Raw genomic sequence first — 27,248 nt, 5'->3', positions numbered from 1 at the left:
ACTTCTGTTAATACATGCCAAATATGTTGTGTTCTGATAGTAATAATGTAAATGCAAATCCTAATAATCTATTAAATATTTATAAAAAAAGTGGGTGAAAAATTGAAGTGAGTAAGTTCAGAATAATTTAATTTAGCCTTAAAAGAAAAAGGTTACTGGAAGGAGAAAAATATTTAAAATATCTCACCATTTCAGTACTACTGCATTTAAGCATGAATAACTCTTATCCCATACATACCCAATTATTATTACAAATGAATGAATACATATTGAAGAGAATATTACTAGATAAAAAATAACATGATCTATTACTTATATAACACATTAAAGCAAAACAATATTTGTAAAAAATCTTTATTGAAAAATATTTGAGGATTCACATATTTCATCAAAATATTTATATTTGCTAAAATTATTTGAAAATTAGACAAATTAAAAAGTCTAAACATAATTTAAATATGACCAAAGTTGATTAAAATCTGTACCACCAATAACAATAAATTAATAAATAATGAATATCAAATTCCAAAAACCGAAAGTTAACTTTTCAAAATAATAATATTATCAATCTTATTCCTTAATCAAAATAATATGTAGATTAAAGTAATATGCGAACTTAAATGGGAATATCCGTCACAAATATAATTTAATAAATAGGAAATAATTGCTTCCAGAAATCAATTGATATAACACATAATAATATGAATAACTTGATAGGTAGATCTCAAATATCACAGTAAAATAACATAGCAAATAAGTATAAATGTATAAATTAATATATATTTACCAAATAGGAAAAATCATAATTACTCATTTTATAATAGTATTTTAAAATTTATTTATTTTAAATCTGAAATCTTTTCTGCTCTTTCAAAATGTTTATAAATGAATAATACTTTCAATATTTTTAAGAAAATACCAAAATATTGATTATGTTTAAATTAAAATAATCCACAGTTTATTTTTAATATTTTGCTTGAGTCTCCTTAAACAGAATGAGAAACGCAACTGAAATTAATACATCCAATAAGGTAAAAATTATCTATCTATATTTTTTCTAAAACAATTCAACAATACATAACTAAATAAAAGGTTAATAAAAAGCAGGGTCTTTAATATAAGGCATGGTGCATTATTTTAAAAGATAGAGAAAACTTTATATTTAATGAATAAATAAACAAAAGAATTTCTTCTCTAAAAGTTGAAACTAAAACTTCCTACAATGAAACCATTTCATATCTATTTTTTCTTTTACTTATAGTGAGAATTATTTTTAAATTATTTATTTTAAAAGAAAGTGGTTTGAATTTTTTCAAATGACCAAGAATCATACTCACATATTTATGACAACTTACATTATATGCATGTATTTAACTGTAATTTGTTAATATCATAATATCACCTTAACAGAAAAAATAAAATATTAACATGTATTTCAATTTGTGCTGTAGAGTTTTTAACTCCTTTTGAAATGCCACAGTTTTAAAATATAAAATAAATACATTGCACAATTGTTTTTCTTAAATTAAGAAAGAGCATCATATATTCAATTGAAGCTAATAAAAATATATACCAGAAAGGAGTTGTAATTAAAGACATAAATGAAAGCAATACAGTGTCAAATAAAATCTCATCTAAAGCTTTACAAAACTGCATAATAGATTATATATGTTTAATTAAAAGCAAAGCATAAATTTAAAAATGAAAGTGAATTACAATTAAATGAAATGAAGAAAATTTCAATGCAGTATTTATCTAATTGAAAAAAATTATAATACTTTATACATTATCATTATGCTTTCGTAGTTTATATCTAAGCACATATATACATCAAACCCATAATATGAAAAATTAAAAATAAACTTACAAAAGCATAGCAATATGCCTACATAGAAATGGACTAGAATATTAAACAAAAAAAATTTATAGGAATTAAGTCACCTATTCCTGAATATTGTTGTTAGTATTACAATATAAAATTAAACTCCACATTTTTAAGAATTTTTCTTTTGTCTTCATAAGCAACTGTTACCACTATATTTAGGATAATTTTTTTGAAAAAAAAATTATCTAAAATAATATTTGTTTTAAACAAAATCAATGTGACAAAAATATAACAAATAAATGTAACATAAAAAATATCACATAAAGAAATACCAGAACTAAATGCATTAACTACTTCAATCAATATTAATGATACATGTTTAAGTTCATTTAATTTAATAAATAAATAAATTTGAATAGGATTATCCTAAAATTTTCAAACTCAAAATGTAACAATTTTTCAAGTTGCCTAAATTTCTTTTAAAAAATACACTTTCACTACCACTTCTTGCTTGTAAATGCTGATAAAATTGAAATTATTAATTCATTTCATGCATTTAACAAATGCTTTGATGCATAATATGCAAATGGATAAATTTTCTAAAAACATGAAATTTTTATATTAATATTTGATAGCAATGTTTCCAGACAGAAATAACCACAAATAATGATTTTTATATCCCAATCTAAGTAAAATGGATTTTTAAAAAAAAGCAGCAAAGTTTCAAATAGAGTATTAGTATCACATTTCATAGCAATTTTTTAAAACATTAGAAATAGGATTTGAAGCATGATAAAAAGGAAATCAATTGATTTTTGAAGCTTCACACAAATTCAACAACAGTTAAACACTTAAATGTATCATTAAACGATCATGTAAACATACTAAAATTTTTTTGAATTAATCACACTTAAAAGACAGTTAATTCTAAATCTATATTTTCCGGTTTATCATTTTATCTTAAACTAGGATTAATTCAAATTACTTCATTAGATACATTATTAATATTGATTGTCATTATTTTATCAAAACTTCACTTTTAGCCATATACATATATATTACATCTTCCATTACAAATGTTCGGGAATTTATAAGTCTTTTTGAATCAAATAAAATTTCAAAACATAACAAAAGAATAAAATTTTCAAAGAAAGAAAGAAATTGAATATTTTATATTTAATAAAATAAAATAATACTTCATAAGACAATTATTATCATTTTTTTTTATTGATAAAAGAAGCATTTCCAGCTTCATTCAGCCCATTGATTCAGTTTACGAGCAGAAAGGCACAGATTTCAAAGGCAGATGGAATAAAAAAGATGCCCAGTTAGATATTTTCATAACACAAACCTGTTTGAATACAAACACTGATGTGAGAAATGAATAAAGCAAAACATAAGCAGCAACATTTTTCATTCAAAAGAAGAAATGAATAAAAGATAGAAAACAGCCAAATTAAAATTAAAATAAAGCAAATTATTTCTCAAAAATTTCAAGCAAAACTTAAAATTAAAATAATGTAAAATAAATAGAAACTGAAACAAAATGCAACTGAGATTAATTTTTAAAGCAATAATAAAAGGCAAAATAAATTTTCATGCAACATGGATAAAAGCTTTTAGTTTACATGAATTCTTCAAGAATAAAATACACATTTACATTTACTTCTTTACACACAAGTGATAAATGTAGAATATTTAAATTTCATGAATTAGTATTACGAACTAAATAATAACCATCAATACTTCAAAAATCTAATTCAAATAAAGTTATGATAAATAAAAATATTACCATTTTTTTCCCAGGGAGAAATAAAACAAAAGAAAAAATCTGAACATAAAATAATAAATGTATAGTTTTAGAATATCATTTGTTCTACTAAATACAGTGACACTATTTCCTACTATTCCCACATACAAAAAGTCTAAATTTAGTTATTTCTTCATTTCACAAATTTAAAATCTTTTTATATAATTTTAAATATCTGATATCCAAAGTTTAAAAAAAAATGAGTAGAAAAAAGGAGCTGACTTGAATCTTACTACACAATGAACTAGCATCGTATAAAAAAAAATTGGTCTAATCCATGCACATTTAATGAAAATTGTGCTCTGTAATTAGAAAGAATATTTAAACATTTTCCTTTAACGTAAAACATGCATTAAGAACCTGTCCTAAAATATCTTTTGGATCTAAACCAATTTTCTATCATGTTTTATGGGAATAATGTTCCATATAAGTACACAGAAATTGCACTTTCTTTTTACTGCCATGACTATTGCAATTTATGAACAGAATCCAAATGCCGATTAAGTAAAATAGTGCCACTGAATACAACAGGAAACATATTTGAAAAAATTATACGGTAAAATAACATACTATCGAAATAAAAATAGTGAAATTACATAGTTAATCTTTTTTCTTACAGGATTCTAAAAAATAATTAAGATTTCATTAATTTGTATTTGTTATAATCACTCAGCTGATTGTTTAATTCACTGATCCTATTCAATTGTCTCATGTGTGGTGATCATTTTAATTGTTTATAAGGAGAAACAAGATTGAATCTACTGGACTACTGATTAAATCCATCAGTAGTCCAGTAACCCCCTCCATATCCTTTTATGCAGTTTAGTTTAGTTGAAAATTAAGTTTATTTAGTTTAGTTGAAAATTAAGTTTATTTAGTTTAGTTGCAAATGAAATAAACTTTAATTTCTAAATAAAATATGGTACTTAAAAATAATTCATAGAATTTAAAAAAATTATGTTTCAAGAGTATTTAATATGGGTAATTAAAAGTTTATATTGAAAATATTTCATCGCAGTATAAAAGTTTAATTATATATATATATATATATATATTCCACATTAATTAAATATATTCCTATATATATTAATAGAATGCATTTATGAGAAACTTTAAAATCCAGAATGATCCAAACAGAACTAAGCAATTATTCAGAGAAAATATTCTAAAAATTTAATATACAATAGGAAACTAAAATTTGCTTTATTCTCTATGCCACACTCATATTTATATTTAAAGTATTTTTATTCTATCACTGCTAAGGCAAAGCCAACAGAGATGGCCAATATAATTGAGACATTCTGAAGAATAAAAGTATTCAAATTATGCTTGATGAAAAAAAAATATTTTTATTAATTTAAAAATTGTTTTTATAAGCTTGAGTCACAATGATCACTAAAAATTTAAACCTTTCATGTTAAGGTGGCTGGAATAATTAATTTACCATTTTATCAAAAAGGTGCAGATTGATTTTGAATTATTTTTTAATACTCCAAAACTTTTTTAATACTTCATTTTTTTTAAATTTATCTGATGAAAAATATAATTTACACTAAAAATAAATAAATATAATAATGATTAAATGTAATCTGCTAAAAAATTACAAATTACATAGCATAAAATAAGGTTATAGACAGGATATTGAATAACAGTTTTGTGATCTAAATATTTTTTTTCTGATAGATGAACTTTTGTAGAAGAGATGAAAATTATTTGATAAGAAGAACAAATCTAGATAACAGTTACAATTATTAAAAATTAAAATGCAAAGTTGGCACAATTATTCTAAAAAGAATTTCCTTATTCAACACTGATATTATTGCCATAAAAAGAGTCAGTAATTTAAAGAGGAATGTATTCCAATTTTTAAAAACAATAGAATTGACTTAACTATAAATTTAAAATTGTTGTCTGAAAGCTTTCATTTTTAATAACAAGAAAGAAAATTATAATTAAATAACATTCATAAAAAATAAGATTCATCTGGAATATTTAGAAGTACATTTAAAAAGTTTTATGACTGAACACAAAATGATTTTAGAAATAAAAACTTCTCAAAATTAGTATTATCAAAAGGAAGAAAAAAAGGAAATTTAGTGTGATAATAGCAAGTGTATTACAGAATAATTCATATTTTATATAAGTCATTGTTTAGTGTCAACTGACATAAAATGATGTTATTTAAAGCACTGCTTTATTTTTTAAAGGAAAAAAGTAATCTGATGATACATTTAAAAAACAAAATAAAGAATATTACTTTTGGTTTAATTTAGAGAAATAACTTTGCTACAAAAACAGAAAAATCAATTCATACACATAAGTATTTTTGAAAAATTTATTGATCAGGGAATACATAATAAAATATTAAATGCATATGAAAACAACAAAAAAAGTCAATGAAATTTTAAATAACTAAGTTATAACTTAACAATATATCAATATGCCACAAAATTAATTTTAAAGGAAAAAATTCAATACAGCTAGCAACAACTAAATAAGCTAAATAATATACTTGCACATAACTATTATTTAAAAATACATAATTAACTTTCTTAAAATCTTTCACTAAAAATTTTAGGAGGTAACTTCAAAAGATATAAGAAAACTTTGAGAGAGGCACTTCATTTTTACTTAACATCTCAAAGTAAAATACACAGACTAGATAACTAACTGCCTGCATTACTTACAGCCTTACAAATGAATATTAGTAACCAACAAAGTTTATCAATTTCCATCATGCTTTTACAGCAAATATTTGAAATATAAAACATCTTAGAAGCAGAAGAAAAAAAAATAATAAATACTCAATTATTTTAATGAGAATTTATAACTAAACAAAAGAATAATGGAAAGAAGTAAAAGAATTTTTTACAAACAAATTTTATATATTCTTATATAAAAGCATATTCCATTTTCTTTCAATATGACATGGAGGATCGAAAAAAAAAATTAAATTTGCTGTTTATTTTTATTTAGCAGAGAAAAAAGATAAATTTAGCAAAAGCAATATTGATTTTAAATAAGGCAGTATTCTTTCTTATGTTTTGCAGTATCCTATAACTATCCCATCAATTGATATAGACATTACTGGATCACTTGAATATAAAAATCCGTAAAGAATATAAATGATACAAAAAAATCAAACAAGGCATATCGCCAAAATGACAAAAACACAACTAAATAAACAAACCTAATTCTGAAAATGTTCACACTTATAAAATGAGGTATAATGTATTATTCATTAGATATAATAATGAGCTAAACTAAATAAAAAACAGATGGAATTATCATTCTTCATATAATATTAACAAACGCAACTTGGCACTAACAAAAATAATAACATCTGTATAGTTCATACAAATTCAAAATAACTCAGCTTAGTATTAAAATTTTTTAAAGAAGAATTGGAAGAGAAATTCATTTTTATCCATGCAATAAAATCATCAAAGTGAAAGGCTTCCTCCCTCTACGACATGAAAATTATTGAAACAGGATGATCTATCTGATTATTAAATTCAAAATTTAGTGCTTCATATTATATATATATATATATATATATATATATATATATATATATATATATATATATATATATATATATATATATATATACACAAAATCTTATTCATATGATACTACACACTTAACCCTCTGAGTTTAACCTTCATACTTAACCCTGTTGTGATTTCTACCCACTCTATTTGTTTCTTTACTTTTTTTACTTGACCAACAATTTCTGGATTGATGATTTTCCAGTTTTATTTAAAAGTACATCCGATATTTTTAACTTTCAATAATATATTATGTATAATATTTAGTTTCTTAATCAGTGTTTGGCCAAAAGATCATGTTTGTAGTTCAGTAAGTTTTTAAATTTATTTAACGGATTTGTGATGTTTTTTGGTGCAAGAGCCACATTTGGCTAAGTTGCGTTAAATTTATTTAATGGATTACCACCATTATTCATTTAGATTCAGATGCAATTCGCAGGAAATGTGACAGTTCTCAAGTTTCTGTCCATATTTTTGATTATAAACTTTATTTGTTATTTTATAATAGTAATTACAAATGAGGTTATGCTTCCACAGACTCTAATGGAGATAGTTCAATATTATTTCAGAGTTGAACAGTGTTACAATATATGGAAATTGCTCCCTCAGATTTTGACATTTATTTTTGTTGAAAATTCAGGAATGACTTTAAACATGATACATAATATTATTGTTTTGGATTTCTTTAAAATAATTAAATGGAAAAATGTTCAAGAAACACACAGAAATAAAGATATAATATCAATAGAAACTATCTCAAATTCAAACAAGTAAAAAAAAAAAAAAAAAAAGGTGAAAGAAAGATTATTTTTTTCTGTTTTATAACTACAAGCAATTGTACAAAAACCTGAATATTATTAAAAAAAGTCTTGCCTATAAAAATATGTAATATATTTTTACTCTCAAATGCATGTCAATTTGAAATTTGCAGTAAAAAAATAAGCAGCATTTGAAGTGAGTGTGAAAAAAAAAATTGAGCACTCAGAGGGTTAAGAAATTTTTTTAAACAGACCTATTACAATGTAGTTCTGATAATGAAGCAAAAATAGGAGTAGTTTAAATACAGACAAATAAATGCTATGAAAATTATTATGAACAAATCACTTGCAGGTTACCTAATGATAATAATGAGGAACTTTCAAAATTTCATTAACAGAAATAAAAAAAAAAGTTGCAAATGGAAGATTCAAACCATAAAATAAAAATTTCAAAACTTGAACAATACACAGTGTAGAAAAAACAACCAGTAAAACGTAACAATAATAAAAATAGAAATGTTTTATGAAAATTATTTAGGAACTTCATAAAAATATTGAACACAATCATTGCAATGCAGAAAAACTATCCTATATAAAAGATGAAGGGGAAAAAATATTTTTAAAATTAATTAATATAAACAATCTTAAAAACATAAAATTATTTTATATTGTCTTTTACCATTATTTTTAAACTAGAATGAATTCATTTTCAGAAATAACAACAAAATTAAATAAGCAAATATAAGAACAAACAAGAAATATTTCCAGAATTGACAAAAAACAAAATTTAACAGGACATTTTTTTTTAACTAGATAACTAAAAAGAATATTAATAAAATAAATTCCATCCAATAGTAACAAAACTTTCATATAGTAAAACTTCATATATTATTTCCTTTTATATAATTTATATAACTAACACAATGAATAACATTACCTATGCAAATAGACAAGCACTTTAAGAGTTTGTTCATAGTAGAGAAAATGGCTGCCAGTAGTGCATGCAGCTTTTAGAAGACTTGGCCAAAAACCTTTATAAAGACCTAAAATACCTTCTTCTTTTAAAATACAAGAGGCACAATGGATTAAGCCTGTATATCGCCGGACAGAACCAAAGGCTTTCCTGGCCTCTTCGAATCCTTGTACTTGTATTCGTTTTTTAATTAGATCTAAAGGATAAACAAACATTTTTGCTGTTATACCAGACGCAGCACCACAGAAAGTACTTTGGACAGCCCCTATAAAAGAAATTTTAAAAAATTATATAGCAATAAAATAATATAGCAATTAACTGTGAATTTTAAAACAATGATATTAAAAGCATAAAAAAAAATTAACAAAAAAAATGCAGAAAAAAATATGTATCAAAATTGAAATTGCAATAATTAAAATTATATTATTATTTTGCTGCATTTATGCAATTTTTGAACTAGCTCCAACATGTCCATTTTGAATGGCAAACATTTTCGTAAAATATTACAGAATTTTTTTTTTAAATTCAGCATCATTCCAAAATTAGTTACTACCTTATAAAATGTCTGTTTTAGAAATTGCAAGGTCAACTCAGTTTTCTATGACGGATAACCCAGGCTTTAGATACAATTTCAAACAGCCGTCTATACATTCCTAAAATAGATCTTTATTTTTTATGACATAACAACAAATCTATATCTCAATCTACCCACTAAGTTGTCTATCCAATGTCAATTTGACAACAAAATAATCTTTTATATAATCAAAGCTGCAAAAAGTTTCACATATTTTTGAAAATGCATATGCATGTTGAAAAATATATGAGTATGTACATACACTTGACAAATTATTTTAACATGCAAATATTTTTAAGCTAAGTTTCTGTTAATATGATGCAAAAAATGGAAATAGTGCATAATGTAAATGCACAGAATGCAAGACATAGAGAAGAAACTTGGATCTACAGCTAGCAAATTTGGCACATAGCTACTTCTTGGTTAATAGGTAGGTGTTCATTAAAAAAGAATTTGATTAAAGATTCATCAAAATTTTAATATTTTCCCTCAATAACTTTGGAGCATTCTAGCTATTCAATTGAATGAACTTTACCTTTAAAATTAATATTAAATTAAATTTATGATTCTTATTTTACTATAATTAAATTCGAATTAGTTTTACTGTTTCATCAAAATTATATTTGTGTACTGATGTTAAGAAAATCGGTAATAATAATAATAAAAATTGCTTTCACCAGATATTAAAAACAGAATTTTAAGTTATGTTTTTATAAACGTAATAATGCTTTTTGAACTGGCATTCTGAAAACTGTATGATGCAAAAAAAAAAAAAAAAAAAAAAACACCCTTAGATACAAAATGATATGGCTGGTCTTTTCTCCCAACACTATTTATTTAAAAAAATAATTTATTCGTATAATGATATACAATTATTGATAAAAAAAAAAAAGCTCTCAATTTAAAAGAAAATTTCAACTGTCAAGAGGGGAAAAAATAGATTTACCATTATACAATAAATAAAATAGCTAAATGATTATTTTTTTATGTATTTATAGATTTCATGTATAAATAAATAAAAAAAAAAGAATTTATATTACTGAAGAAAAAGATTCTATTTGCAAAAGAAAAAAAAGAAAAAACTTAAAGATCAAAAAGGATTAAAACTTCTAAACACAAAACAATGTCGTATTGAATCTTTTTACAGGAAGTAAAAAACATTTTGGCATGCAACTAGACAAATCCAGTATGAAAATACTCACCGGGTGCTGCTGTAGCTTCATGTTGAAAGCAGTAATCCCACATTCCTTGAAATAATCTATAAAAAGCAAATTGGGCTCCTGCATTAGGCATTATCTGTACTAATGTAGGGGTCAATCCTTTCCAAAAACTAAGGGGCCCCTCTGTCCGAAGCATTGTAACTACAGCATGGACAATACTTCTATATATCTAAAATGAAAAATGTTGTTAATCTAAAAGCATAAATAATAAGCAAAATAGTAAAAAAAAATTCTGAGGTGACTAATTTTTATCATAAATACATCAGTTACTACAAAAGACATACTTTCAAATAATGCTGTAGTATAATAAAATGATGTATGTATGCAAGAGGGTATTTGATGGAAAAAATTCACATATTCATTAATAATGTTAATAACAGTTAAATTCAATCAAATGTGAAATTAAAATGTGGAAAACAAAACTGCCCAATTCAAGTTACAAATAATAAAATTAAACTATTCAAAATTTATTGAAAGCTATGTTTCCCCCCCCCCCAAATATATAAGCTTTTATGATTTAAAATCTTATTTAATAAAAGTACCTCTGTACATTTAAAATAATCTCTTGAAAGAGTTTTAAAATGTGCCTAAGTTTTCATTTAAATATGCAAATTAATGCTTTATTAAAAAATAAACAAACTCCAGCTTTTAAATCATGAATACAATAGCACACTATAAAATAATTGTAAAACAAGTGTAAAATTGATATATTTCAGTAAATCAAGTACAAAATTTACAAATATTCAATTTCTCTTACTTAATTGGCTCAGTCTTTTATTAGCGTGGAAAAATTAAATATAATAAATTGCATTAAAAAATTTACAAAAACAATTTATTTGTCTAAATGTATTTACGGTATCTCTACATACAATATTAGATTACCAAACACAATCATGTCAAAGTTTTTATTAGCCATTTTCGATAAATGATACAAATATATCCTTATATTGAATAGGTTTTGAAAGGGCTGCATAAATTATTCAACATATATAGGTTACCTTTGTAAATTGGGGGAAAAAAAAAAGATGCAAGAGTTGCATACCAATGAAGAATGTGGTATTTATGAAAATAACAAGAATTTGTAAATGGAAACCTTTCTTTGTCAATGTTAATTTTCAAAACATCAAAATTAGTTTTAAAAATGGAATAATCGTAATAATAAAAATTGTAATCATGCCTATAATGTGAAATACATTTCGGTAAATGATTAAATAATATAACAGCAAAATAGTATATAGCATACTTTGAATAGACAAATCATACAATAAAATGTTGTAATAAACAATATGATCACCATGTTTCAAAGCTTTTTAAAAAGATAAAAAAAATTTCCTTTTTGTTTATATATACTGCTAAGCAGTAAAGTACTCAAGTAAATTAAGGGCTTCAACTCAGTAGTAAAAAGTCTCAAATACACTTAATTCATTAAAATTAAAGTCAGAGATACCAGGATATCATCATGAAGCCCCACCCCCCTATTGTTAAGTGCAATTGATTAAATACTCAATGTATTTTTTTCATTAGAAACATTCTCCCAGATCAGTTTGGGGAACAGCAAGATTTTCTGAGAAAACTCAAAGGATGTCTTTTACTTAGTAGCCATCAGCTAAATAGAATATTCTTCTGAACATCAACCTCTGAAAAACAAAGGTTGTCACCGTGGTTTTAGATGTGAAGGGTAAAGCTTTTATTTTTGAGAGAAAAATATGGGCATTCCAATATTCTGAAGCATCTGAACTCAAATGACTTCAAAAATGAGAGGGTAAAAGGTATGGGTACATTTCATTAATGAAGATTATACAGAAATACAAACCATGTTTAGCTTTAATTTTGTACTAATTAAAATAAATTCAATTTATAGATAACATTTTCACATTACTTTAATAAGACATTCACGGGACCAGAAAAATCTTATTATTAATAAACATGAATTAATAGATAGTGAATGAATAGAATTGATGAATAGATGTTGTTAGAATATAAATAACTGAAAGACAGATTTCATTATTTTGAAACTACAAAATAAGTTATACCTTTGGCTCTCCCTGTGCAACTAATCTAGTTCTCATAACATCAAAAGGAAAGCTTCCAGTGGTTGCAATACCACCTGCCAGAGCTCCGCAGGCAAAGTTTATCAAAGGTTTTCCTTTGGATTTAAAATTTTCAGGTAAATGCTCTGAAGCTTGATGAGTTAACATTTCAAATGCAGTGAACTATAAATAATGGCAAAAATTACTCCAATAGTAATAAAAGAAAAAAATATCGCTATAATATTTTGACAAAATATATATCTAATATAATGTTTAAATCAAGGCAATTTTAGACACATTTATCTATCTATATTAATTTATCTTAAACAAGAATTAATAATAAATCTAGAAAATGTTTCATCATTAGATTTCTGATGAATGAAATGGTACCTTCCAGTATTATTACCAGAATCAAGACTTTTCAAAGATAAAAATCAATTTAATAACAATTATAAAATGTTTCTTGTGAAACAAATAATATCTCAACAAATTACCCATTTTTGACTGAATGTGCAATGTAATGTCAGGTAATTGTAAATAAGTAGAAACCGAAATACATCTCAAGTTCCTTTAAAACCGGATCAAAATATAACTAAACTCAAAATGCAGGCTATAACCTTACTCCTTCATTCCTTAAAAAAAATATATGAAGTGAGTTGATAATATTCAGTTTTAATTCATAGTGCCATTACGTGGGCATAAGAATCAACAAATGATAAATCAGATAAATTATTGCAGGAGTCTCAGAAGCAAAGAATACAAAACATTTTCTTTGATACATTGATTCTTGTTCTTACATTTAAAATACAATATTGCGCAAATAATTTTTTAAAATTAAAATAAGAAATTATAAGTTAAATGTTTTTGAATTAAATTATATACTTTTTGAATAAATATCTAAGACAATAACAGGCATTCTGAAGCAATTATCATTGCTTTTTAAATTTTTGAAAGACTCATTTTTTAAAAAATTTAATAATACAAATTGCTAGTTAGCACTGGAAGTAAAAGATATTGTATTACACAGTGCAGTAATTAAGCATAAAAGAAATTTTATTTCAATACTTAAAAATTTAGTCTTCTCAGCAAATATTTTCTATAAAATAATTTTATAAATATTATCAGCAAATAATATCTTAAATAACAAACATTTGCAATATGTAACCAGCCAGAAAATGTTCTCCCAGATTTATATATATTAGGGTGCTTCACTCTCTGCTCGCCAACCCTGATGTCCAATAGTGTATTTAAAATTTCCAGTTAGTAAATTTTTAAACTCCATTGGCCATTCATTCATTGTCAAAAGCTTAATCTTTTTAGAATGACAACATACATTTACTGATTTACTTAACCACAATTCAAAACTCAAAGCCCCACAATGAGAGTATTATTTGCTCATATCACTAATATTTAAATATTGATACAATTTTTCACATTTTCGCACCAATGTAGCAGCTTTGCAATTAGCTTTTCTTTTCAAATTTGCAGATCCTTACTCGCTCTATCTTCATATTTTTCCTTCACCTGATATTGCTGGATGACCCATTATTATTTAAAAAACAATGCAAGATTAACTCATGTATTGTTCATGTATTCAGATGATTGCTAGTCAAGAGAAGATAAATTTCTGTTTCTTGAAAAAAGTTAATAAGCTATTCATTAGTTTTTCCAGAAACAATGTATCAAAAAGTAAAAAAAGATAATATAGCTTTAAACACATTTGCTGTTAATTTAAATGGTAATTAAAGCTTTACTTTTCATTTTTTGTCAGTATTTCACTGTCAAATGAAATATAAATACTTACTACAACATACTAATAATTTTCATTAAATATTTCAAACATTACTGGTAAAACAAACTTCAAATGCAATGAATTAGGTGATTTGCTATCTATCAATCACAAAGTGAATAAAATGCAATGTTTGCATAAATCATTTTACATAATAGACAGACATTTATATTTATAAAATATAGCGTTCAACTTTGGAGTGGAATGAAGAGAATCCAATATACATTTTGAAAATTTTCTTTTGTTGGATAAGCTTCAACATTCGTACATGTTTACAATTTTGGAGTCAAGACTGCATGCCAAATTGCATTAATTTTATCTGAGGTGTCTTGAAAGTAATTTGTTAATAAATGTAGAAACAACCAATTATATAGACTGTCCATTAACTGATGGGTTTAATTCAAAATCAGACATGGTTCTATAATTTTGATGCAAAGGTCAAACAATAAAATGCACACACCAGGCTTTCCTATTGTTGAGATATTGCATTAAAATACATATAAATAGATCAAACAACAAACAATCAACCCTTTAACAAGTATTTGGTATAAAATGTAAAACATAATCTATAATTTCAGTTAAAAAAAAAAAACATATGCCAAATTCAATCTCCTTTTCCCATTAGAATTTGAAGTTATATTCACATGCATATGGATGGAGAGACAGACTTTCTGCAGATGAATTGTGTCTAAAATTTAATAGAAATCTACAATTTTAGCATCAATTAACCACCTACTAAATTTTATTTAGATAAAGTGCTGTATCTGCAGATAAGTATAGTGCAAAACGTTTCTTTTTTTTGGGAGGGAAGGGTGTAAGGTGGTCTGAAATACAAAGATTCTTCAAAATCTCAAGGTCAAATGATGAATTAAATATTTTCAGTCTGTTTACAAAAAAAATATAAAAAGACAGAAGAGAAATGGATTTTTTACACAATTCATGGCAAAATGAAATGATTAAATCTTATACAAATATTACTTGTAAAGCACCATATGTTGTTGATAAGAACTGAGCTGGAACTATTCCTTTCCAAAGCGCTTGGATTCCTTCCTCAGCTCTAATGCACCGGAATGCATGGATCATACTTTTGTACTTGGATTTTCTGCTAGCACTTATAGGTTCAATTTGTAACTGTAAAAAAAAAAAAAAAAAAAAAAAAAAGGAGTAAAATTGTTACTTAAACTTGATAATTTTCGCGTGTAGCTGTAACAAAATTGAAGACACGAAATTGAAGAAGTATAGAATGCACAAAGAACAAATATTTTTTACAAGAGTCAAGAAATAATAATGATAAATTGTGGAGTTCAATAGAAACCAAAAACAAATTCTGCTCAAGGTCTGTGAACAGCAACTTAAATATTAATTTCCTAAATGAAGAAAATTACAACCATATTAAGAAAGATCTAAAAAAAAAAAAGCATCATTCATATTTGAACATTTGACAAATATTTGAGAAACAAACTTATCTTACCATTTCAAGTTGATGTAAATTAGTATTTAATATAAGAAATTATTGAATTATCTAAAGTATTAAAGTTTATTTTCAGAAACAAGAAAAAAGAAATACTTCAGCAACTCTGGAGAGTAAGACAGATATATGTTATTTTAGGCATTTTATGGCCCACAAGCATGGATATTTAAGGTCCCCAAATTTTCTCAAGAAGCAAATGACAAATACCACCAAGATGGTTGAATTACATATAATGGAACTTGGCAATATTCTAAAAATGCTATTTTAATGCTCATAATTGTAATTATGTTTGTTTTAATATTTTATTGGCATGTAAAATATTTTATGGAAAGTTAAGTCATATTTCATAAAATTAGCAGCTATACACTATTATAGATTTTTTTTTCTATTTATCTTCATCAACAAAATGTTTTTTAATCTATAATTTTATAATATATATATAATTTCTTTTAAAAAAAGACCACTTCTTCTCAATCACGAATAGAAGTGACAAAAAATATGCACACATCATTCTCATTCCATTTCCAGGTCAAATGTGCTATTGTCAATATTCCAAAAATATTAAATTATACAAGAGAAAAAAAAACAAAAAATTTTTACACAATAATCATCATTTAATAAGAGACAAATAACTGTATACTGCCAAGTTTTGAAATGAATGTGTAATAAGAGTTTAAATGAAATGAATTATGACAAAGAATGAATTTGAAACTATTACAAATGAAGCCAGGTAATAAAATTAGTATACCCATAACTTAGAATTATTAAAATTTTAAAAGTTTCTTTCAATACCACGTTTACTAATATTCATTTTCAAACACTAGAATTTTTTATAGTTCATTAGAATTTTTTTATCATTAATATTTTGAACAATATCTAATAAGAGTCAATAATACACTTTAGAATGCCAATGAAGGTGATTTTATGATACATAAATTATCTTATTGTGAATTACCTCAAATGAATCTTGAAAATACTTATATTATACATCGAAATGCCTTTTACAATGAAGCTATAATAAAAACAGGATAAATACAACAAAAATCCTTTTAAAACATTTTTTGATGTGTGACTTTTGTGTCAATAATACATGTACTCTTGCATTTATAATTTAATATTGCAACAAAGTTGATATATTTTATCATCAATATAGGAAACAAAATTAGGAAAATTTTTACAATTGTTTGTGAAAACTGTTTAAAAATCTTATTTTTGCTTTTCTGTTTATATCATTAATGAATTATGAATATTCTAAATACATTTTTGTTTTAAGCATTTTCATGTTTCCTTATCAAATTTTTCACTATTCCTTTGAAATTTATATAAATAGAATGCCATTTAAATACACAGACAAATGCAAAGTTTACCTATTATATTCTCAAAATAAAATAAGAGTTTTTACTTTTTTAATTTTTTTAACACATTATCAATTAATGAATATTTAATTTATTTAGAAATATTATTTTATTTTATGAAAAAAATTTTTTTTAGTGTACTTAGAAAATTAAGAAAAAAGGAAATTTGTGGGAACAATTATGAATATCTACGATAAATGTCTCTTAGAATATCAAATAAGCAGGATTTTTACTAACTTGAAACCTAATTTTAATAACATCTAAAGGTTGAAATAAAGTGCGAGTAGCAAATCCGCTGACAGCTCCCGCAATGGCATAATCCAGTTCATGGAATTTGATGTTTGAAGCAGGACGCTCAAATCCCACCATAGTGTTTAAATCTGAAATAAGAAATAATTAATCGTTAGTGTTTGATTAAAATATGAAACATATGCTATACAGGTTTCCATTACTCATTTGCTATACACTATTTATTCCATTTCTATAAATTAACATATATCATGGCAAAGGCATGTTAAAGTAAAACAATCAATCTGAGAAAATGTTGTTTTTCTCAAAGTATTAAATGGAACACTTATAAACAGACATTTGCATACATTTAAAAATAAAATGAACACGTTACAGGAACTTGACAAACACTAAAAAAAAAAACATAATGAATCTGAAATCTAAGATAAGGCAATGACACTTATACTTACAATCTAATTAATTAATACCTAAATAAACTAGACATTAAAATGCTATCATCATAAACTACTGAAAATATCTATGGTAAAAAGAAATAAATTCATGTTAAATATTGCAGAATTGCAATTCGTAATCTAGTCTACAATCGCATTTTTGAAAGACCGTAAACAAAACATATATTCCCGCGGTCACAGAGTACGAACACGACCTTCATCTTCATAGTAATTTTTTTCGGCATTCAGTTACAGTTTTATTCAATAATTATTCCTTAATAATTAATAACATCTATACAAAAAAAAATTTGGAAATAAAATCATAATCTCTGAAGACTTTAATGATTCTTTTATCACATTTTTGAATTGTTTCCCTTTTATTAGCAGTAATAGTGAAAGATGACTAGTTCCACTTTCTAGATTGTTTAACAAAACTCGTTATTAACTGTATCGTCAACTGTAGGCGTTGTAAAAGTGTCAAATGTTTACAAATATATCATACTATCTGAAGTTTCATATTTGAAGAGTCAAATTCGTGTATCTTTTACAATATATGTTCTAAAATGGCAGATAATCTCCCAACCAAACTTATTTCTCCATCCTTTGATCCACTGGATTATATAAAGCAAAAAATCATCACTTGTAACGGTGTCAAAGACCTCTTGGGGGAAAAAGAACGCATTAAAAATCTTGCAGAAGAAACCAACGGTTTACTGAAGAAAAATGTTTATAAAAATTATACCCAGTTTATTGAAACGGCTAAAGAAATATCCTACCTTGAGGGTGAAATGTACCAACTTAGTCACATGTTAGCCGAACAGCAAACACTGTTGACATCTCTCCTAGATTTTTCGATTGCTGCTCCTAAAGACTCCGAATCAAAGATATCTCATGAAAATGAAACCGATGAAGAAAACAATAAAAATCTTTCTTTGTTACTGGAAAAAGTGGAGGGCTGTGCTACTGTTCTGGAAGTAAGAGGAAGAACTATTCTGCACAGTGATGAGATGATGGAGTTAGGAGTAAGTGATTGTAAACCGATACAGACTGTATATTGCGTTTTATTAGATGAAGGGTTGATGTTTGCAACTAAAGTCGAGAACAGTCGCGGTCCAATGCAGTATAGGTAAATATATCTATTTGAATAAAATTTTAATCGTAAAGTATTTGTACGTAATTTCTCTCTGCAAGATACAGATTTTGATTTATGTTTTAATATACTTTCTATATAGAGTTGTCATGAAAATATAAAGTAGATATTTTATATAAAATATGCATGAAGAAATATATAAAATTTGCATTCCACATAGAGGTAAAATCATATTTAGTATGCCCCTTGCACTAAAGTATAGTTGGAAAAAAATTATCGCCAATGTTGAAAATATCGCACCAAGGGTGACCGTACAGTAAAGCTGATCCAAAATATTAAGCTGATTTCTTATGATACTGATTGATTTGAAGGTTGCAAAATTTCATACACTCAGTTGGAAGAAGTTAATTGGGGTGGATTAAGAGAATGATTTTTAAATGTTATTGTATAGTATATATTTTATAATTAAAGACTCCTATGAATATATATTTACAAAATATTTGTATTATAAATTATAAAAACCATACTAAAATAAACAAAATTTTCTATTTCTAAAATTTTTTTGCTATTTAACATAATTTCTAAAATAATTGTAGAATCATTAATCTTATGATGATAAATGATAGTATAGAATTGTACCTGCAATGATATTGGCTTGTCATCTTACTAAGGCAAAATATGTATACCAAAAAACATCACTTTATTAACATTAAGAATTATACAAGTCATTTTGAGTATTAGATAAGATTCAAATTAGATGATCTAATTAGGTACAAATTGCCACATATATAATTACAAAAAACTACAAAAAAAAAACACCACCACTTTGTATGATAGTTTTTTTGATAAACTCAGTGATGACACTTGATAGTATGCTTTATCAAAATAACAAGTCAATATTATTGCAAATTCTACAAAATACTGCTATTTGTAATTTTGAGGTTTTATTATGCATTAAAAAAGTACAGATAACATGAGGGGGAAAAAAAGTCAAAGCTTTCTTAGTAATTAAATATATATATATATGTATATATGTGTGTGTGTGTGTAACATATTTTTGTTTGAAGCAGAATGCAAGTTCGAAGCAGTGAAGAGACTATATTTTTAATTTCTCGTTAATATCCATCTCGGGAAAGCAATTTATTTACTAGCAGATGCAATGCGACACAAAAGCAGAAGTAAAGAAGGCAAAATCGGTCGAAACAAATGATCACTAGTCTTATTTAACATGGGATTTCCGACCACACACCATTCAATACATGTGGTGACCTTTGATACCTTGGCAAGGGCACTGAAGGGATCTCTTTCATTTGATACATAGATTGATGGTGCAGTACTTTTTAGACAGCTTCAGTTGAATTAATTAAACTGAAAGTGGAATTGGATCAAGAAATAAGAGAATGAAATTACTATGGGCTAAATTAAGATAAACCTTCGGAAATTAATTTGGATTAAATTAAGAGTTTAAAATATCATTACATATATATGTATATTGTAGACCATATGTTTTTTTTTTTTCATTAAATATTGTTATCTGGTTGATTGCTGTAGGCATAATTAAGTATCTCTTGGTTTTCAAGATAGTTATGTTTTATAGATATTCCATATTTTGACATGAATATGAATTAAGTTTGCTCATTTTTTTTGTGTGTGTGATGTGTACTGTTTTGTCATTTTATCCTTTACAATAATGTCTTTATTTAATATTTTTTAAAGCTTTGCTTTATTAAAAATCCAACTTCATTGCTTTGTTTTTAACTGACACTCATTTTTTGAAAAATGATGAATAAAAAAGATATAATTTTATTAATCCTTAATTCAATATGTATACAAATAAGAATTAAAGATGATTAACCAAAGTATAATATAAATATAAAGTACATTTTAGTTGATATTTGGCAAGTTTTCTACTGTTTTGCAGAGATAAGCGAAAAATCTGTATCTTGTTATTTAATTTTACCCAAATAAGTGCAATACATAATAATAATTCAATAATACAATCTAACAATAATTCTAAATTAACAGTAATTCAATTAAAATGCATTATAATTATTATATTTCCTGTTTTATTATTTATTTGTTCATGACGTTTGTTATGAAATGTTTAAAAATAGAGAGGAATGCCAAATGCAAATATTTGCTTAAAAGTGTTTCAATTATGGAATTAAATATGCCGTAACTATAGAAAATATCTGATATACAAAGATAAAATTGAAAATTTTTAAATAATTTGTTCTGTGTGAAAATTAAAACAAATTAATAGATTTTTTAAAAAAATTCACAAATGCTATGAAACATAAAAAAGATTTTAGTGAGTTTCCTGGCAATTAATTAATTTTAAATAATAAAGCAGATGTGAATTTATCTTCCTTTTTAGCCCCCCAAAAGATTTTACCACATTTTGTTACTTAATTATTTATATTCACTTCTTTCATGATCCTTCTAGAGAAAACGTACTTATGGCAGTTCTTAAGGAGAAAGGTTATTAGATTTAAATTGTAATGTTACTTTGCAAAATATCACCAAACTATTATTTCTATTTTGATCTTTATACAGGGTGGTTATAATTAAAGTGCAAGTGTTTGAAGGACTGTAAAAGAAAATCTATTGGAGTATGTTGAAGAAATTTGGTATATGTTATATTTACTAGGGAAATAAACTACACAATAAAAAAAAAATTAGTTTAACTTTTTGTCATAGGTGACGCTTTTTAATGACAATATTTTATACATTGTAATTATAACATCTTTCTTTGTTAAAATTTGAAATGCTTAATGTATTTCAATATTTGTTCAATATGGGATCCTTCAAGTCCTATCAAATGCTGCAGACACAAGACAGCATGATCCACAGTAGCACCTAATGTTTTCTGCTGAATTTCTAGGACATGTCTAGTAATGCTGCTTTTTAAAGCAACAACAGAGTTAGGTTTGTCCTTGTAGATGTGATCTTTTAAATATCCCCACAGCCAGAAATCGCAAGGATTCAAATCAAATGAACGAGGTGGCCGTGCATTTTGGAAACCTCTGCTAACTATACGATGCTCACTAAAAGTTTGGTGAAGCAGTTATGTAACAGAATGAGCAATGTGAGGTAGTGCTCCATCTTGCATGAATATTGTTGTTGAATCGAGGCAGATTCTGTCTTACAAAGCAGGGACATGCACAAATTACTTTTTAAACAAATTACAAATTATTAAATAAATTACTTTCTAAAATTTGAGTGTAACTAGTGCCTGTTACGGTGCAGCGAACTAGCCCTGTTGGTGTAAGATTATTGGAAAAAAATGGACCAATAATAAAGACAGCAGTCATACTGCACCAACTGTAACAAACATTGAATGCAAGGGTTTCCTAAAATCAGTATGCGGGTTGGATGAGCCCCATATCCTACAATTATGGGTGTTGACTTGTTCGGATAAAGTAAAATGTGCTTCATCAGTACACAAAATCTTTTGAATCCATTATTCATCTTCATCAATTTTTCAAGAATAAAGTTGACAAAATCAATTCTTTGTTGTAGATCGCCTGGTTGCAAATGCTGCAAAATTTTAATTTTATATGGATAGCGTCTTAAAATGTAGCGCAAGACATTTCCCAATGGTTTTGATAAAGTCCTTTCTACACTTCTAGTGCTTACAGGTTGCTGATCCACTAACCCTGAATCAATTGCTTCCCTAATCTCTTCCATAACTACCTGATTCACAGATCTTCTTCCTCTAGTTCCCAGGAGCACTCCAAATTCTCCTGTTGCTCCGAATTTATTAATCATTTTCTTTTAGGCATTCACAGACATCGGTCCTTTTCTCAAATCTTTAAGACGGTGGTATTCTTTCAAAGCAGCACTATAATTGCTATTCTTTCGGTAATAACATTTTACTAACAGAACACATTCTACTTTTGCCAAAGTCATGGCTACAGTTTAAAGATACATGACTTTTATCATCATAATGATTTTAAAATAGAAGTGGTATTCATTTTGACATAGTACAGAGCAAAAACAACGTTTTAATAATCTACAGTGCCATCTATTGCAAAAAAATGAATTAATTTTTTTTAATTGTGTAATTCATTTCCCCATGTTGTAAATATAACATGTACCAAATTTCTTCAACATATTCCTTGTAGTTTTTCTTTTACAGTCCTACAAACACTTGCACTTTAATTATAACCACCCTGTGTATGGCTAATGTCAAATTTGTGTAATTAAAATGAGGCAAAAGTTAAAATCATGTTTCTACATTTTTTCTTTTACATAAATGTTATAAACTGAGAGTATCAAGTACTAATAAGATTGGATATTTTTGATTTTTCAGAATACATTTTTCACTTTTATCTGTTTCATTTTTAGGTATCAGGCACTATACGAGTTAGACAATCTGGCTGTGGTAAATGTTAAAGAGGAACTAAGCATTAAAAATGCCTTTAAAGTTCTTATGTTTCCAGAAGTGAGGCTGTTCCAATGTCCTACAGCAACAGCTAAAAAGGAATGGCTGACAAAGATAGATCAGGCAAAAAAGAAGAAATTGTCGTCATTTGAACACTTGTCAATTTTAAAAGAAGCTCCAAACCCATTTGATGATGATGGCAATCCATTTAAAGAGGATGATTCTCCTCACCAAAGTGTTCCATTGGAGACACCCACTTGGCTCTTAGAATTACCTGAAGAATTAGATGTTAACATTGCTCTGAGATATTTTGAAAAAGCAGTAGAACTCATTCATAGAGCCAATGCTCATTGTGCTGCTTTCCCTAGAAATACTGCTGTCCGTGACATAAAAATTAGAATTGATAATCGAGCAAAACAATTGGTTAATATCCTCAGTGAGGAATTGAAAGTTTCACCTGATAAATCATTACATGGAGGTCCTCGAGCTGCACGAAAAGCAGTTGGAGTTTTAGTTCAACTTGGAAAATCATCTAAAGCTTGCAGTTTGTTCTTGAAACGTTGCTCTGCCATGCTGAAGCAAAACATGAAGCAACAAAAGGCAGAAGGGGCAACTACAAGTTATATTGAGAAATTATGTTCTGTTTTCTTTACTTGCATTGGAGATAATGGAAGAGAATTTCGAAAAGCTTTTGCAAATAATGCATGTGCTTCATCATATATTATATGGTCCAAACTCCAGTTAGAACAGTTTGTTCAAATCTTTTCAAAGCATGTTTTTACTCCTCAAGTAAGTGCCTCTACTGCCACTGAATGTATTGCCTGTGTCCGTCAGCAATGTGACAGACTTCCAGAAGTTGGACTTGACCTCTCCTTTGTTTTAAATGATTTATTAGATTCTCATGTTGAGAGACTGGTGACCGAAATGAGAGACAAACTGCTAGAGGCTATTAAACTTCGTGCTAATGATGACAAATGGCGTCCACAAAACCTCCAAAATTCTGCCAACTCCAAAAAACTTTTGGATGATTTGAGAGAAATGGGTATTGATTCAGCAGAATTATATCTATATGATGAGTGTTGGTTGTCACTTACAACTAATACTACTGCATTTGCTAAAATGTACTTAAATTTTCTGGATGATTTGCTTAAACTTTACACACCTATTTTTCATAAACTGATAAATGATGCCTTAACCAAAACTTTTCAAAGTAATTTGTTTCATGTTAAAAATGCATTTCAAAAAACCAGTGACTCTGCTGAACGGCAGTTTGTGTCGAGGAATGCCATGTTTCTGTTAGATGTGTTGAAAATTGTTGATGATCGATATTTTAACAAACTTGGGCGACCTTGCACCATTACTGCTGATTTGCGTGATGAGCTAAATAGATTTATTGCAAATACTAGCAAAACATCTTTCACTAAATATTCATCTACTGCTTACATTTAATTATTGAAGGCAAGAAATATTTAATATTTTTTATTTGATTGTTAAATATATATAATGTGATATTCTTTAGAGTAAATAAGTTTGTTATATTTTTCACTGAGATTCTAATGAGCATGTTTGTTGCTTTGTTTTAGGATAATATAAATTGCAGCATCTATATAATGATTTTGGGGCTATTTTTTATTTTGCATGAATTGATTTTGTTTTATATCATGCAGCTAAATAAAAAATACAGATGTCAAAGATAAGTTAATAAAAAACTTTCAAGATTTGCCACTCAAATGATCTTTGAAGAAATTTTATAACAGCAATAATTGAGTTCATATAGTGAGCTGCACATATTTATTAACTTTAAAATGTTGCATATTTAACATATTTATTTTCCAGATAAGCTGAGAGTTTTAAACTGTGTTCGGATTTAAAAAATTATTTTTTAGTACAAAATGTTATCTGCAGACAAGATACAACTTTCAACACTGCTATTAAATGGTCATTTTTAATGTTGTCATAATGCACATAGAATATTGAAAGGCAGTTTAATACATTTTTATAAGAGTATTAATATTTAACATGATAAAAGTTTAATGAGTTAAAATATTCTCAGAGAATATATGTTGTATCATACACAAATTTCACTTCCAGATAAGTTTACTTTCTCTTCAGTATTCTTTATAATATATGCTTTTTATTTAGTAACTTTTGGAAATTAGGATATACCCTGAAAACTTTAGAAGTATCTTTGAGAAGAATTCGTTATCAATCAAATTTCAAATTATTTTTATGATCTTTGAAATAAAGTTTCTAATGTTCAATTTCCTTCTGAAAGTTTTAGAAAAATTATTTATTATTTAAAATAATTTTTACTGATATATTAGAAACATTTACATTTAAATTAAGCAAAACATGCAAATTAATAAATTTATACATTTAAAATGAGTATTAAAATTTCATAATCAAACTTCAAAAAATATAAATTTAATTGAAAATACTAAAAATATGTTTCTTATTCCTCCTTTACATTCTAACATACTGTTGGACATCCTTCAAATGATATAGATAAAATTCAAAATATTTTCTTTTTATTTATTTAAGGAGAAAGTAAGATTGTTATTTAATTAAAAATAATAGATTAGTTAAAAATAATTAATTAAAAAATCATTCTCTTTCTATTTATTTCCTTATTAGAATTCTCAATGTTTGTATACAGGATGACAAGACATTTAATTTTACATTGCTAAAGATAGATTTATTTCTAATTGGAAAAATGCTTTAAATGATATTAATATTCTATGCTGTTTGGAACTAATAAATAGACTGCTGAAAATATTTTTACACATTTGTTTGTCTTATTAATTGTATTTAATAAAATATTTTTTGATACTTTTAACAACATTTAAGCAACAAAAGCTCCTAACTTTTATGATTAAAAGACTGAATTATGAAGTTTTTAAATATCACCGTATTAAACAATTTTATACCATTTCAATCATCACTTCATGGAGGATCACCTGTTGATTTATCTAAAATAATGTAACAGATTGATTTCTTAACTCTTCTTCTATATTATTCTCATTCTACATTCTTCTGGGTGATAAGAATTAAAGTATTTTTAAGAAAGTGAGATCTTGAGGGTTTGCAGTCCAGAACGTGAAGAAATAAATGATACTAAAATTTCCAGAAATGAAAGGTAAGACATATGCTTTTAGCCATTACAGTTACTGCACATTTAAATGGGTATGAAACAGTAAGGAAAGTCGGACAAATTATCCCCAACATTAACATGATTCCGCTATCTTTGTGTAAGTCAATCCTACTTTTAATAAGTCTCTGTTAACCACTACAAATTTAGATGATTTATCAATTATGAGAGCATGGATTAAATACCAAAATAGTAACTCCTTAGCTTTTTGTCGATAGGCTTATCTTGACAGGCTTATCTTGAATTTATACTTGTGAACTTTAGGTAGATCAAAATCCAACCAATCGTGCCTTTCTCATAGCTCCTGTACTTGATAAATTTCTAATAGCTGTGCGTGAAATTCTTGTTATCAGTATGCCGTTTCCGGGTGCTTTCTTTCAGTTTCATTCTTCGAATATTTGATTTTTTTGGGGGGGGGGGATTTAATTGTCATTGCACCAATTACCCAAGAGAACGATGCCCTGCCAGTTAGGATTTAAAGACAAAATAGTAAACCCTTTTTAAGCCTTGCTTCCATGGCCTGTAACTTGGCTTGAATTGTTCGATTTCGTACATGGGAATTTGAAATCCGATATCCTTGAAGTTCC

General features: G+C 26.1%; 2 protein-coding genes across 2 annotated transcripts; one reads left to right on the top strand and one right to left on the bottom strand.

Moving 5' to 3' along the window:
* Positions 1-876: 876 nt before the first annotated feature.
* LOC129976258 (mitochondrial thiamine pyrophosphate carrier-like) lies at positions 877-18,247 on the bottom strand. Its single transcript, XM_056089737.1, has 7 exons — positions 18,055-18,247; positions 17,594-17,736; positions 15,509-15,661; positions 12,745-12,924; positions 10,694-10,880; positions 8,882-9,182; positions 877-3,176 (listed from the first exon to the last, which is right to left on the bottom strand). The coding sequence occupies exons 2-7, from the start codon at positions 17,723-17,725 to the stop codon at positions 3,164-3,166; spliced, it is 966 nt and encodes a 321-aa protein (XP_055945712.1). The 5' UTR covers positions 17,726-17,736; positions 18,055-18,247; the 3' UTR covers positions 877-3,163.
* A 246-nt stretch (positions 18,248-18,493) lies between these two features.
* LOC129976415 (exocyst complex component 8-like) lies at positions 18,494-25,703 on the top strand. Its single transcript, XM_056089969.1, has 2 exons — positions 18,494-19,162; positions 23,477-25,703. Exons 1-2 carry the CDS (start codon positions 18,600-18,602, stop codon positions 24,960-24,962), a joined length of 2,049 nt encoding a protein of 682 aa, XP_055945944.1. The 5' UTR covers positions 18,494-18,599; the 3' UTR covers positions 24,963-25,703.
* The last annotated feature ends 1,545 nt before the right edge of the window (positions 25,704-27,248 follow it).

The sequence above is a fragment of the Argiope bruennichi genome, chromosome 7 (assembly GCF_947563725.1).
Source record: "Argiope bruennichi chromosome 7, qqArgBrue1.1, whole genome shotgun sequence".
Lineage (NCBI taxonomy): Eukaryota > Metazoa > Arthropoda > Arachnida > Araneae > Araneidae > Argiope > Argiope bruennichi.
The sequence above is the reverse complement of the archived record's forward strand: the minus strand, read 5'-3'. Positions and strand labels throughout refer to the sequence as shown.